Source organism: Ranitomeya variabilis, chromosome 3 (assembly GCF_051348905.1).
Source record: "Ranitomeya variabilis isolate aRanVar5 chromosome 3, aRanVar5.hap1, whole genome shotgun sequence".
NCBI classification, from domain to species: Eukaryota; Metazoa; Chordata; class Amphibia; order Anura; family Dendrobatidae; genus Ranitomeya; species Ranitomeya variabilis.
The window spans coordinates 36,866,669-36,882,375 of NC_135234.1; the positions used below are offsets into that span (position 1 = coordinate 36,866,669).

The 15,707-nt window shown below is 45.6% G+C and overlaps 1 protein-coding gene across 1 annotated transcript; it reads left to right on the forward strand.

Annotated features, from left to right (window-relative positions):
- The first annotated feature begins 313 nt into the window (after positions 1-313).
- LOC143817609 (trifunctional purine biosynthetic protein adenosine-3-like) lies at positions 314-9,609 on the forward strand. Its single transcript, XM_077299100.1, has 7 exons — positions 314-458; positions 2,837-2,932; positions 5,460-5,634; positions 6,275-6,386; positions 7,137-7,202; positions 7,364-7,462; positions 9,439-9,609. Exons 1-7 carry the CDS (start codon positions 314-316, stop codon positions 9,607-9,609), a joined length of 864 nt encoding a protein of 287 aa, XP_077155215.1.
- Positions 9,610-15,707: the final 6,098 nt, after the last annotated feature.

The following is a 15,707-nucleotide window of genomic DNA, read 5'->3' on the forward strand; positions in this document are numbered from 1 at the left end:
CTTATTACCGGACTTCTGTCAGATTTATATAAAACCTATAACAAAAAATTTGTGGCCATCAGTCACAACGCCATGTGAGGGCAACATATAACAGGTCACATAATACAGTACAGAGCTGTAGGAACTCATTGTCACCATAGTAGGTCCTACACATGGCTCTCCCTAAATGTCCAAAGGGGAATGAGGTCTCCCCCATTACATTATATCTGTACAATGCCGCTGTACCCATCTCCTGCCTGTACTACCTAATCTCCATCTATGGGGCATAAACCACCTCTTATTATGCACGCACTTTCATTTCCAGAGATACAGTATGACTGACAGAGTTCTGGTGATCGGCGGTGGAGAGACCGAGGAAAGACTGTGCTGGGCTGTGGCACAATCTGCTCATGTAAAGCAGGTTCTATGTGCACCGGGGACTGAAGGAATGGCCAACAGTGGGAAGATATGTAAATCAGGTAAATGAACGCTGGTCTTCTGCATGAGGAAGCACTAGAGGGGTGCAATAGATCCCCCCCCAGATTAAAGATAATATACAGTATGGTGTCATTAGAGGACATGTACATGTGTATACATATATACAGGTACAGTGCCTTGCGAAAGTATTCGCCCCCGTGGAACTTTTCAACCTTTTCCCACATATGATGCTTCAAACATAAAGATACCAATTGTAAATTTTTAGGGAAGAATCAACGACAAGTGGAACACAATTGTGAAGTTGAACGAAATTTATTGGTTATTTTAAATTTATGTGGGAATTCAAAAACTGAAAAGTGGGGCGTGCAATATTATTCGGCCCCTTTACTTTCAGTGCAGCAAACTCACTCCAGAAGTTCATTGTGGATCTCTGAATGATCCAATGTTGTCCTAAATGCCTAATGATGATAAATATAATCCACCTGTGTGTAATCAAGTCTCCGTATAAATGCACCTGCTCTGTGATAGTCTCAGGGTTCTGTTTGAAGCACAGAGAGCATCATGAAGACCAAGGAACACAACAGGCAGGTCCGTGATACTGTTGTGGAGAAGTTTAAAGCCGGATTTGGATACAAAATAATTTCCAAAACTTTAAACATCCCAAGGAGCACTGTGCAAGTGATCCTATTGAAATGGAAGGAGTATCATACCACTGCAAATCTACCAAGACCCGGCCGTCCCTCTAACTTTCATCTCAAACAAGGAGAAGACTGATCAGAGATGCAGCCAAGAGACCCATGATCACTCTTGATGAACAGCAGAGATCTACAGCTGAGGTGGGACAGTTTGTCCATGGGACAACAATCAGTTATACACTGCACAAATCTGGCCTTTATGGAAGAGTGGCAAGAAGAAAGCCATTTCTCAAAGATATCCATAAAAAGTGTCATTTAAAGTTTGCAGCAAACCACCTGGGAGACACACCAAACATGTGGAAGAAGGTCCTCTGCTCAGATGAAACCAAAATGGAACTTTTTGGCAACAATACCAAATGATATGTTTGGCGTAAAAGCAACACAGCTCATCACCCTGAACACACCATCCCCACTGTCAAACATGGTGGTGGCAGCATCATGGTTTGGGCCTGCTTTTCTTCAGCAGGGACAGGGAAGATGGTTAAAATTGATGGGAAGATGGATGGAGCCAAATACAGGACCATTCTTGAAGAAAACCTGTTGGAGTCTGCAAAAGACCTGAGACTGGGACGGAGATTTGTCTTCCAACAAGACAATGATCCCAAACATAAAGCAAAATCTACAATGGAATGGTTGACAAATAAACGTATCCAGGTGTTAGAATGGCCAAGTCAGAGTCCAGACCTCAATCCAATCGAGGATCTGTGGAAAGAGCTGAAAACTGCTGTTCACAAACGATCTCCATCAAACCTCACTGAGCTCGAGCTGTTTGCCAAGGAAGAATGGGCAAGAATTTCAGTCTCTCGATGTACAAAACTGATAGAGACCTACCCCAAGCGACTGGCAGCTGTAATCGCAGGTGGCGCAACAAAGTATTAAGTTAAAGGGGCCGAATAACATTGCATGCCCCTCTTTTCAATTTTTTTTAATTTCCACCAAAATTTAAAATAACCAAACCTTCTCCCCGTTCCACCGTCGCCAGCCGCCGCTGCCTCTTCTGCATCCTCTGCACTGACGCTCAGGTCAGAGGGCACGATGACGCGATTAGTGCGCGCCGCCCTCTGCCTGAGCAGTCAGTGCAGTGGACGGGGAACGTAGCGGCGGCTGGCGGCGGTGGAACGCAGGTGAATATAGAATGTGCCGGGGGGCCTGAGCGACGAGAGGTGAGTGTGTGATTTTTTTTTTTTTTTTAACGCAGCAACAGCATATGGGCCAAATGACTGTATGGAGCATGTTATGGAGCCATAATCAGCTTTTATGGAGCATTACATGGGGCAAATGTCTGTATGGAGCATCTTATGGGGCCATAATCAGCATTTATGGAGCATTACATGGGGCAAATGACTGTATGGAGCATCTTTTGGGGCCATAATCAGCATTTATGGAGCATTATATGGGGCGTATTTTGTATGGAGCATCTTATGGGTCCCATCATGAACTGTATGGAGCATTATATGGGGCTCCTGATTCAATATGGATATTCAAAAACACTTAACCTACTGATGTCTCAATTAATTTTACTTTTATTGGTATCTATTTTTATTTTTGACATTTACCGGTAGCTGCTGCATTTCCCACCCTAGGCTTATACTCGAGTCATTAAGTTTTCCCAGTTTTTTGTGGCAAAATTAGGTGGGTCGGCTTATACTCGGGTCGGCTTATACTCGAGTATATACGGTACATGTTGATGACCGTCTTGATGTCTTGTGTGTTATCTCCCACAGCGGTGATAACCAGTAACCCAGCAATCCTAAAGCAGTTCTGTCAGGAGCACAACATCAGCCTGGTTATCATCAGTTCTGTATCTCTTCTCACTGCCGGTGAGTATTACTATTACTGTACATTATATAATAGAGAGCTTCTTTTGGAGCCACAGTTGTCCTCCATGAGCATCAAGCATCAGCCATAACTTTAAATCCACCCTCCTAATATTGTATAGCATGGACTCCACATAATCTCTGTAGGTTCCTGTGGTACCTGCAAGGACATCAGCCACATATCCTCTTAGTCCTGTAAGTTTGTGAGAAGGGACCTTGGTGGATTGGACTTGTTTCCTCCACACCCCACAGATGCTCCTGTGGCACCACAGGAATCCAGTTGTTACAGTGGTATTGCCTTCCTCATGGGGAGGGTGATGCCATGCCTGGAAGTGAGAAAGATCCCCTTAACAGGTAACACTTACATGCAACACTTTTCTGACTCCAGGCCAGAAGGGGGAGCTCTAGACCCGGTTTCAGGGTAGATTCCCTATATATATTCTGGCTGGAGAAGGAGTGAGGGGAGATTGCAGGATTCAGTGAGGGGAGAAGGAGCAGAGGAGAGAGAAACTGGAGTTGAGCTGCGAGTGGGCTCCCTCCAGGATCAAGCGCAAGGAACCGGACTCCGGAAGTCCGAGGTTGTGCCGGTACTGTATGCCACACAGCAGAAACAGGCAGGCAGGAGCTTCCAAGTCTCCTGGCCACAATTACACCCGAAGGAACAGCAGCAGTTTAGAGCCCGGAGTCACCACGAGAGGGGGACACCTGTAAAAGGCTCGAGCTGCCTGCCATGGGGGTAGTGTCCACCTAAAAGGACAGACAGAGAGGACCTTGTGTGAAGTCTCAGGCAGCAAGGGACTGAGAATACAGCATAGTAAGGAAGGCTTCCAACCCCAACTGCCTAGGGGGATTCCGAATCGCTTCCAGGCTACCCGGATTGCAAAGATCACCTGTAACCTGTACCTGAACTTCACCAGTAAAAGGTAAAGAGACTGCAACCCTGTGTCCTCCAATTATTTCCTGCACTTCACCATCTATCATCCTTACCAACTGTATTGGGAGCCCTGGGGACTAGGCTGTACCTGTGTGAGCTATACCACCCCTGCTGCAATACCATCATCCCCAGTGGACCCCTTTAAGCAGTGTCGGCCACCCCAGGTGGCATTACGAACACTACTACATTAGACTTTATTTCCACTTCCATTCATCCCCCTTTAATTGGATGCCCAGGGCCACGGACCGGGTCACCCCTGCCGTGACTTCCCCTTTTAGAACTGTGCTGGCCCGGTACCGAGTACCCCACAGTCCTAGCTGGGCACTCCACTCCACCTCTGCAGTGTAACAGGGGTAGTATCCTACAGATAGATGGCACTGCCATTAGCGAATACCTGTGATATAAAAGGTCTGTATGATGATTAGATTGGTGGCAATGTCACATCCACATGATGCCAGAACCAATAATTTTCCAGAATATTGCTCAGATCATCACCCTGCCCCCACCGGCTTGTCTTCTTCCAATAGTACATCCTGATGCCATGCAGTGGCGTAACTAGTGTCTGATGGACCCTGGTGCAATTTTGTAGGAATCTCCCCCAACCTATACCAATCTCCCCCATCCTAAGCCCATTCCAGGAATATATGTTAGTCCAACCTGGGCCACTTCCAGGTATATATGTCCCCCATCCTGGTGCATTATGCCCCCCCATCTTAGACCCCCTCCCTGATATATAAGTCCTCCATCATGGGCTCCTTCCCATATATGTCCCCATTCCTGGGCCCCTTCCTGCTATATATGTTACCCTCTCTTGGTATACACACTGATGAGCAAAAGGGTAACAATGTTTTGAACGTTTGACTTTCCGGATCCATATCTCACCATCCACTACTACTTTGAAAGTGAGACTACCATCATTTTATAGACAATCATCTTGTTTATCTCATGCATAAATTTGACTTGCAATTATTTAGCATATAATTAGTTATGCAGATTCTTGTCATGTCACTGCATTGTTACTGTTTTGCTCCTAAAGATCTAAATTTTAATTTTTATTGTTTTGTTAGTATTTTGTAAATCCACCTTTGGTTTTCAACACTGCCTGAATCCTTCTGGATTCTGAAGAATAACGATAGACAGCCCAGTGTATCCTTCTTAATATTGTTCAGTTCATAAAATTATCAAAGTTCGGAAATCTGTTTGTGTTTTATAGACGAGATTGTGAATTCAGTCAGCCAGTGATTATCTTTATTAGGGAAAGCTAGAGAAATCTTAGTCGACGACTAACCTACTGGTGTCGCTCTTCTAAGTGCTGTAGTGCCGAGGTTATTATGTTATAGGGCAGTGGTTAGGGCTATACGGACAGCGATAGAGACAGACGATAACCGCTAAAGTAAAGAAAGAACTCAAATTTTGCATTGCCTTTCGTTGTCAGAAATGTACTATTTGTCTTTTATTTGATATTGTTTCTTGACTTGCTAAACTGTATGTAATTAAGAAATATTGGCTCGTTTTACTCTACCACCGATTCTGCATGTTCTGTGCTGCTGCATTCTCACACCTGTATTACAGTCGTGCTTTGTTTCTACCCTCAAGGACTGACTGATGATCTGACCAGGTCCGGTGTCAGATGTTTTGGTCCCACCATGAAGGCAGCTCAACTTCAAGATAACAAGAAAATGGCCAAAGATTTCATGCAGAGGCTTGACATCCCAACAGCAAAATGGAAATCGTTCACTAACCCTCACAAAGCCTGCAGCTTCATCACCTAGTAAGACGATGCCACCGTGCCTGGTGTTACATAGAAGTCGCGTCATTATTACCCTTGTTATTATTATACTTTATTTTTATAGCGCCATTTATTCCATGGCGCTTTACATGTGAAAAGAGGGGCAAATACAGACAAATACAATAAATATCAGCCGCATGTTAGTGGAATTCATCGAGCACCCTAGAGAAGATAGGAAAGGGCCTGTCATCCTGTAAGAGTTGACTATCAGATCTTCTGCACAAAGCAGGACCCACATATTGGAGGAGCTAGAGGAAGACACCACTAGTGGAAAAGTCTTTGTAAGTGCCAGTGGAAGAGATAACAAAATGTAACTGACAAATGATATATAGTTTGTTGGTAGTTTAAGAGTTAGTGAGAATATTCCTGGTCCGGGGTCTAGAGAGGTTTATGGATTCCATGCCTTGGTTGTGGAGGGTGATAGTGACGTGGGTGATGTACAGTGGTAGTGGTCCTAGATACAAGGAGCATACACTCCTCTATATAGTGCTCTGGATATAAAAAAAAGAATGTTCTCATTCACTGACAGAAAGCAGAGATTTTCAATATGAGGCATTGTAACACCTGGTATTAGTCTTCTTTATTACGTCTGGTTTCTGAGACTCGCGTTACATTATTATAGTGCAGACTTTCCCGCTCTCGTGGTAAAGGCCGTGATGTCCTCCTCTGGAAGAGACGTCTATATCACCAGAGATAAAGATGAAGCTTGTAGAGCCGTACAACGACTGACACAAGTAAGAGACAACCCCGTAAAAATGGGACTTCATTATCTATGTGGACAGATTTATTATTATAGTCAGTGGTCTCCAATGTGAGCTCTGAAAAATGGAAAAACCGGGGACCATACTACCCACAGAGGAAAACAGAGGCCTACATTCTTCTGTCACCCATATCTGAACCTTTTCCACATGCCCATCAAATACACAGAGGGCGAGATTGTGGAGCATAGTTAGATAGCCGAATGGCCCCCACCATTTGTTTGTCTGTATGGGACCCGCATATTCCACCTAGCGGTCCTGTCCCTATCGAGCAGACACTTATGGTGCACCCTATCTGAAACTCTCAGAGGCCTAGCAGCTGGTGCAAGGCCATCTGTGGCTGTCATGCAGTAATATTCAATAGAAAAAAGTAGCCAAGGATGCCTTGGCAGAAAACTCTGCAGAGTTGAGCCATAACTAGAAGACTTCACAGCAGTCTGGGCCATATGGAAGGGTTGTGAAATGCAAATATCTGCTTTATGATTATCAAATACTATTTCTTTTTTGAGACTTTTCTTTAGTGCGTTCGCCTGGTTCACATGGTGCTAAAAATTGATTACAGTATGGCAGCAGTATTTGGCCATAGTATGATAGTATTTGGGGTTTTTTTTTCACTGTAATCTCATCCATTAGTCTGTCCTATAGACATGAATAAAATCTATTGACTGATCCATCAGGATCCATTCATTTTCCATGTGGTTGTGATATTTGGTGATTTCTTTGCAGGACTGGATACTTGGAGCATCAGCTACCTTAGTAGTTGAAGAGCGTCTAGAAGGAAAGGAATACATTGTGAGTCTCCACTATATTACCCGCCACTGTTCCTGGTATGACCTTCTGATGGCATTGTTCAACCAAACCATAACAATAAGTCTGTCATGATGTCATCTCATATTATCACATTAGGAAATGTCCTACTCTTCTCTAACTCAGTCTTTATAAATGTCTTCTAGTGTCTGTGTGTGACTGACGGAGTCTCGCTGGCCCCATTGCCTTTTGTGCACTTCTCCAAATATAGTATTTCAGAATCTGCATCACCAGGTGTCATACAAGTAAGATCTGATCAACACAGAAAAATAAGAAATACAGAAGATAGTCGTGATAGTCCATTCACTCAGTCCCATCACATTCTGCATATGATATGGACTTAGGCATTTGTAAAGTTCCTTTAGAAAATCCACATCATTTGAGATCGCCAATGAAATGATGTAAACTAGGAGAGCAGGGTGTGAGGCCACATTGTTAGGGTCTATTCTCACACTGTACATTGGTGGAAGGCTATGTTGGAAGGAAGAGGAGAGTCTACAGAGTGTGCCTTAAGCAGCTGAATTCGTGTCACAGGCAGTGAGCAAACTTCTACTTGCAGGAGGGTGCAGAGATGTGGCTTAAGGGTCATTGGCAATACCATATATTAGAAGTACTGGATATTTCTTACTGTGGATACATGGGGGGTCAGCGGGTCCTCTAGTACGCAGGCCCGAAACCACATAGACCAGTGCTCATCCTACTGAATGTTCGTGCCACTTTTACCATGGGCATAACACTACTCACACAAGACGGGGTGAGGGTAAAACAGTGTGTCAGTACTTAATTGAACCACAGAACAACGATAACACATAGAACAGTCCAACAAATTGTCATGGCTCTGGACGGGAATTCCATTCCCCGTCCTGGGCTTTACAGAAATAACTTTGCTGGCCTCCTTTTGGTTTGGGGAGGGCTATATTTAACCGCTCTCCTGTCAGTGATAGTTATGTCCTCGGCTGAGCAGCTGACCTTGCTATACCTGTGTATACCGTTTGTTCCCGTGTGCTTGTCCAGTGTATGATCCAGCTTGTCCCTCATTTTTGTCTACGCTCTGATTCTGTACCTCTACTATTTCTCTGGTTCTGATCTCTGGCTTGCACTCCGATTGCCATCCTTGTCTGTGCCCTAGGTTACTGTGTTCCTGTCTGGCTTTTCTGACTTCGGCTTGTATTTGACCATTATTTAGTCTGTGCCCTTGGATACCGTGTTTCTCTCTAGTGATTGAACCCGGCTTGTCTGACCACTCTCTATCTCCCTTGCACAGAGCTTAGCTCCTTCTCCAGCCACTCCCCCTGTGATCACGTGTCTCAGGTATTGTTTAGTGCAGCGTGCTCTCAGCAGCAGCCATACACTTCTGTTAAGGCTGAGTCACACATAACGATATCGTTAACGATATCGTTGCAACGTCACGCTTTTGGTGACGTAGCAACGATCCCGCTAACGATCTCGTTATGTGTGACAGCGACCAATGATCAGGCCCCTGCTGGGAGATCGTTGGTCGCTGGGGAATGATCAGGACCATTTTTTGGTCGCTGATCACCCGCTGTAATCGCTGGATCGGCGTGTGTGACGCCGATCCAGCGATGTGTTCACTTGTAACCAGGGTAAATATCGGGTTACTAAGCGCGGCCCTGCACTTAGTAACCCGATGTTTACCCTGGTTACCCGGGTGCTGCAGGGGGACTTCGGCATCGTTGAAGACAGTTCCCTGATCATGACAAAGTCGTTCCCCTGATCGTTGGTCACTGGAGAGAGCTGTCTGTGTGACAGCTCCCCAGCGACCACACAATGACTTACCCATCGATCACGGCCAGGTCGTATCGCTGGTCATGATCGTTGGTAAGTCGTTTAGTGTAACGGTACCTTTAGTTACTGCTGTCTGCCCATTCACCCCCCCTAGTGTTCATTCTCTGGACACAATCTGTGTGTCCGTCACACAAAATACCCCAAATGGTGCAAAATTAGAGTCTCATCCTTCCGCTGACTCGCCGGGATTAGAACAGCTGTGACTAAGGGCTACCAGGGCCGACTACCCCACCTGTGGCATGCACAAAAAGGAGGTAGTGACAAACTTAGGAAGCTGACAGTCCATTCATTCCCTGGACACAATCTGTGTATCTGTCACATTATCACTGACCTAAAAAACTTTTTTTTTCCCTTGTGTGACGGTTGGGGTTTTTCTCATGTTATTATGGATCCTCTGCATGCTCTCTCAGAGCAGGTCACCAATTTAACCCAGATGATGCAGAAATTGTCTATGGAGCAGAGGACTTTGACTCAGTCCCATCAGCAGGTGCAGAGGGAGGTTGCTGATGCCGTTTGGGGTGCTCCTCTCTCTGGGGCTCAGGGTGGGGGAGCTACTGATGTTTCGTTCTCCGGAACCTCCAGTTAAGTTACCCGATACCTTCTCTAGGGACAAGAAAAAATTTGGGGCCTTTAAAGAATGGTGTAAGTTATTGTTTTATTTGTGACCCTGTTCTTCAGGGGAGGAGGGTCAAAGGGTGGGGGTTGTCATCTCTTTATTAAGGGAGGCTCTGCAGGCTTGGGCTTTTTCTCTTTCCGCCATGGCTCTGGAAAGAATGTCTGTGGATTGGTTGTTTGAAGCCCTTGGGCAAATCTATGATGAACCTGATTGTGTGCGATTGGCTGAGGATATGGTTATGAGTCTGTCCCAGGGGAAGCACCCGGCCAAGTGGTACTGTTCAGAGTTTAGGCGGTGGGCCGCAGAGGTGTCTTGGAATGATTCGGCCCTCAGAGGATTGTTTCGCCATGGTCTGTCTGAACACCTTAAGGACGCTTTGGCATTACATGCTCCACTGGACACTCTCGAGGAAGCCATGATACAGGCTATCCACATGGACCGTAGACTGTATGCTAGAGGAGTTATGCAGCAGGAGACCCCCTTATATCACATCAAGGTTGATTCCTCATCATCTGTGAAATCCATGGAGGTGGTAGCTGTGTCCTTTAAGGAAAAGGAGAGGAGGCGCCGCAAGGAATATAAACTTTGCTTCTACTGTGTGGGGCTCTGGGACACAGGAGAATGGACTTCCCCTCTTGCTCTCCGTCCTCCAAGGTGTCGGGAAATGTCTAGGTCTGGGTAACAGTTGTGAAGGTTACCCAGACCCTCAGGTACATTTTTCCTCAATGTCTAAAATTCTGCTCTAAGGGGGAGCTTGGGGTAGATGATAATCTATTCCCTACTACAGCTTTTGTGGATTGTGGTTCTACCATTAATTTGATTGACCCTAACTTGGTTACACTTTGTAAGATAGGGACAGTTAGGTTTGAGACGCCACTAAAAGTTGTGGCCATTGACTCCCCTCCCCATACAGGTGGGGAATCACCCATGTCTTGGAAATATTCTTTATTAAGGTGGGCTCTTCTCATATGGAACATATTACTTGCTTTGTTTTGGACAAATTACCTGCGGGGTTGGTTCTGGGTTTTCCCTGGTTGCAACGTCATAATCCTGTAATTAATTGGGAGACCAGAGAAATTGTCCAGTGGGGGTCAAATTGTGTTAACCAATGTTGTAATTCTGTGTCTATTTCGTCTGTCGGTCCGGAGGGTATTCCGGAGTACCTAATGGATTTCGAAGACGTGTTCTGAGAAAGCGAGGCTGAGGCTTTACCACCACATCGTCCTTTTGATTGCGCCATTGCTTTGATTCCAGGTGCCAAATTGCCCAAGGCCCGGTTGTTTAACCTTTTAGGCCCTGAACAGGTTGCCATGAAGGAATATATTGCTGAGAGCCTCTGTAAGGGGCATATTTGTCCTTCTGTTTCTCCTGTGGCAGCCGGGTTTTTCTTTGTTAAAAAGAAAGATGGTGGTTTGTGCCCTTGCCTCGACTTTCGTGAACTCAATAAGATCACGGTAAGAAACGCTTACCTGCTCCCTCTTATTCCCGATTTGTGTAACCAGTTGTCCGGGGCTAAATGGTTTTCTAAATTAGATTTACGAGGAGCCTATAACCTGATTAGAGTACGAGAGGGGGACGAGTGGAAGACGGTGTTTCTCACATCCAAGGGTCTTTTTGAAAATCTGGTTATGCCTTTTGGGCTGACAAATGCTCCAGCCATCTTTCAAAATGTTCTAAATTTTGTGTTTTTAGACCTCATCAGTCACTTTGTAGTTATATACCTAAATGACATTTGGATTTATTCCTCAGACAAACAAGCTCAAGTGGAACATTTGTGTACCGTTCTCCAGAGACTTAGAGAGAATCAACTTTTTTGCTAAGTTGGAAAAATGGAAATTTTTTGTGCAGGAATTGTCGTTTTTGGGGTTTATTGTACCTAAGGAGGGTTTTCGCATGGACCCCAAGAAGGTCCAGGCTATCATCGATTGGGTTCAGCCTCGAAACTTGAAGGGGTTACAGCGCTTTCTGGTGTTCACAAATTATTACCGGAAATTCATCAAGGGATTTTGACAGGTGGCTAAACCCCTTACTGATCTTACATTTAAGGGTTCGGATGTAAAAAATTGGTCAACGTCTACTATGGAATCTTTTTTAACCTTAAAAAAGTGTTTTGTGTCCGCCCCTGTGCTGGTGCAACCGGATCCGTCCAGACCTTTTATCGCGGAGGTCGATACTTCTGAAGTGGGGGTGGGGGCAGTCTTGTCACAGGGTCCCGCCACTCTTACCAATCTTAAACCATGCGCCTTCTTTCCCAAGAAGTTCTCTCCAGCTGAGAGAAATTATGGTGTGGGCAATAGAGAGCTTCTTGTGGTTAAGTTGGCTTTTGGGGAATGGAGGCATTTTTGGAGGGTGTGGCTCATCCCATCACTGTGATGGCCGATGTATTGTCCTGAAGTTTTGACCCTGTGTCCCCTCCCGAGCCTCCATCCTCCATTCTTCAACCTGGGGTGGTTGTGGCTGATATCTCGTCTGAATTGGAGTGGGAGATCATGGAGGCCCAATCTCTTGCTCCTAGGTCTAAACCAGTTAGCAAATTGTTTGTCTCTGAACAATTTCACTTAAGGCTCCTTTGGGAGTTCCATGAGTCTGTTTTGAGTGGGCATCCTGGGATCTTGGCCACTTGTGGGCGGTGGCTAGGGTCTTTTGGTGGCCCTCACTGATTACTGATGTCAGAAAGTTTGTGTCTGCGTGTGGAACTTGTGCTCATACTAAGAGTCCTCATAGCCGGCCGGCTGGGGAATTGGTGCCTTTGCCAATTCCTGATAGACCATGGACTCATCTGTCCATGGATTTTTATCACCAATCTCCCTTCTTCCTGGGGTAATACCATTGTGTGGGTGGTAGTGGACAGGTTCTCTAAGCAAGCCCATTTTGTACCTTTATCTGCGCTACCTTCCGCAGAGACATTGTCCAGGTTGTTTGTGGTGCATTTGCATGGCGTGTCGTTGAATGTGGTGTCTGACAGAGGTGTCCAATTTGTCGCTAAGTTTTGGAGGGCGTTTTGTAAAAAGTTGGGTGTTTCTTTGTCCTTTTCCTCTGCATATCATCTGAAGTCAAATGGCCAGACTGAATGTACGAATCACTTCCCCACTATCCCATAGAATGTAAGTCCGCAAGGACAGGGTCCTCTCCCCTCTGTACCAGTGTGTCACTGTAAACCTGTTTACTGTAAATGATATCTATAACCCTGTATGTAACCCCTTTCTCATGTACAGCACCATGGAATTAATGGTGCTATATAAATTATTAATAATAAAAATAATAATCAGTCTCTAACAAATTTTACGATGTCTAGCCTCCACTCGACAAGAGGATTGGTGCAACGCTTTGCCTTTAGCTGAGTTCGCTTTTAATAATTGTGTTACCCAGGCCACTGGCATGTCCCCCTTTCTTGCTAATTATGGGTTTAATCCACATTTTGGGGAGTTCTCTCGTTTGGACTCTGGTTGTCCTGGGGTTCAACAAAATATTACCAAGGCACAGAAAAAGTACACATTTTTTGCAGATAATAAACAAGTGTCTGGTCCTACTTCCAGGTTGGGCAGAAGGTTTGGTTGTCCACTCGAAACATTAAACTTAAGGTTCCCTCTGCTAAGCTGGGTCCTAAGTTTATTGGCCCTTATGAAATTATTGAGATTGTTAATCCAGTTGTTTTTAGGTTGCGACTCCCAGACTCCTTTAAGATTTCCAATGTGTTTCACAAATCTCTTTTGAAGCCTTTGGGAACTGTGGATGAGGGGTCTTTGTCTACTGCTCCCCTGGTACTTGTTGATGGCCACATGGAGTACGACGTGGGATGCTTTGAAGATTCTCAGAGGGTGCGTGGTACTTTGCAGTATCTCATTGATTGGAAGGGGTATGATTTGGAGGATTGTCATGAGTGCCGGCTCGTTTTGTTCATGCTGATTGGTTGGTTCGAGCGTTTCATATCACACATCCTTAGAAACCTGGGGGTCCAGTGGCCCCCTGTTGAGAGGGGGGTACTGTCATGGCTCTGGACGGGAATTCCTTTCCTCGTACTGGTGTCAGGAACACCGCACTGCACTTGCTAACTGAGCCAGTGCGCGTGTTCTGAGAAAACAAACTGTGCCCAAAGATACCTGTGGAGCAGCGCAGCAGCGATGAGGATGCGTGCTTGAGATAAACAGGACCTGAAGCATGTGACATCTGGGGGTGTGGCCTAACTCAGGAGAGCTAGGAGGTGAAGGAAAACTCCTAGAAGGATAACTACGGGACAGAGTTGCCAAGGGACATAGACAGAACTTATAGTCAGAACGTACCCAAGGGATCACACACAGAGAGGGCAGCGCAGTACAAGAGAAGCAGGCAGAGGGTAGTCAGGACGTAGCCAAGAGGTCATACACAGGGAGGGCAGCGCAGTACAAAAAGGGCAGGCAAAACTCGTAACAGGGACACTGCCAAATCAGAACCAGACAGACGAAACGTAGCACAGGCACAAAGCACAGGCACAACAGGGTCAGACACACTCAGCCAAGGGTCACAGTATAAGCGACAAGGAACGGACCCACAATGAGGCTAAAGAAGCCTCCCAGAATCCCAGAGTGAGGCCATCCAGATTAACCCTAGACCTACCTTTTCCCACAAGCTAGGCAAACCATGACACCTGGGCTTTACGGAGTTAACTTTGCTGGCCTCCTTTTGGGCTATATTTATGCGCACTCCTGTGGGGGTTTTGTCAGTGATAGTTTTGTCCTCGTCTGAGCAGCTGACCTTGCTATACCTGTGTATACCATTTGTTCCCGTGTGCTTGTCCAGTGTATGATCCGGCTTGTCCCTCTTTTTGTGTCTGCGCTCTGATTCTGTACCTCTGCTATTTTTCTGGTTCTGATCTCTGGCTTGCCCTCTGATTGTCATCCTTGTCTGAGCCCTAGGTTACTGTGTTCCTGTCTGGCTTTTCTGACTTCGGCTTGTATTTGACCATTATTTAGTCTGTGCCCTTGGATACTGTGTTTCTCTCTGGCGATTTAACCCGGCTTGGCTGACCACTCTCTATCTCCCTTGCACAGAGCTTAGCTCCTTCTCCAGCCACTCCCCCTGTGATCACGTGCCTCAGGTCTTGTTTAGTGCAGCTTGCTCTCAGCAGCTATACACTTCTGTTAGTTACTGCTGTCTGCCCATTCACCCCCCTAGTGTTCATTCCCTGGACACAATCTGTGTGTCCGTCACACAAAATACCCAAAATGGTGCAAAATTAGAGTCTCATCCTTCCGCTGACTAGCCGGGATTAGAACAGCTGCGACTAAGGGCTACCAGGGCAGACTACCCCACCTGTGGCATGCACAAAAAGGAGGTAGTGACATGCTTAGGAAGCTGACAGTCCATTAAGGTATGTGGCCAGGTGATCGGAGGGTCACAACCTGGCTTCTCCAAATGTCTCCATGGAGCCAGGTGACCAATGGGTCCCAATCCTGGCTTCCACAGATGTATCCATGGGTTCAGTGAGGGTCAATGGAGCAGATCTGTATTCTTTCAGCCGGGGCCATGGTCCCCTAAGCTGGCATCCTGTAGAATGTCAAATATATGTCCCTCGTGATGAAGCCATGATGTCCTGGCTGCTGTACTGTAGCGTGGTCCTGGCTGTGGTTTTGTAAAGAATCTCTTATTCTTTCAGTGAGATAGGGAATCCTTTTTATACCTACTTCTGTGGTTCATGTCATCATCCACAGGTCAGGGGGGAAGTGGGATAAGTATAACTCTCATTGTTTGAGTATATAATCATTCTGCATAGTTCATCCTTCTCTGTTTTGCAGGTCAACAAACTAGGTTGCCTGGAGAATGTGTAATCAGCATATTAACAAACATCTATTGTTCAATTACCTTGCGTTCCTGTCATTCAAGATAACAATACAATATGCTATAACAAACGTCAACTCACGAGTCAATGTTGAAGGCTCATACAAACAATAGTCTGTGTTTCTTGACCAACCAAAGAAAGACACAAACAGTAAATTCAGAAGTCAACATAAAGATAATAATGTACGTCTCTAGGCCTACTGAATTTATGTCTGGATAATTTAAGATTAAATGCTGTGTCGTCATACCTAATA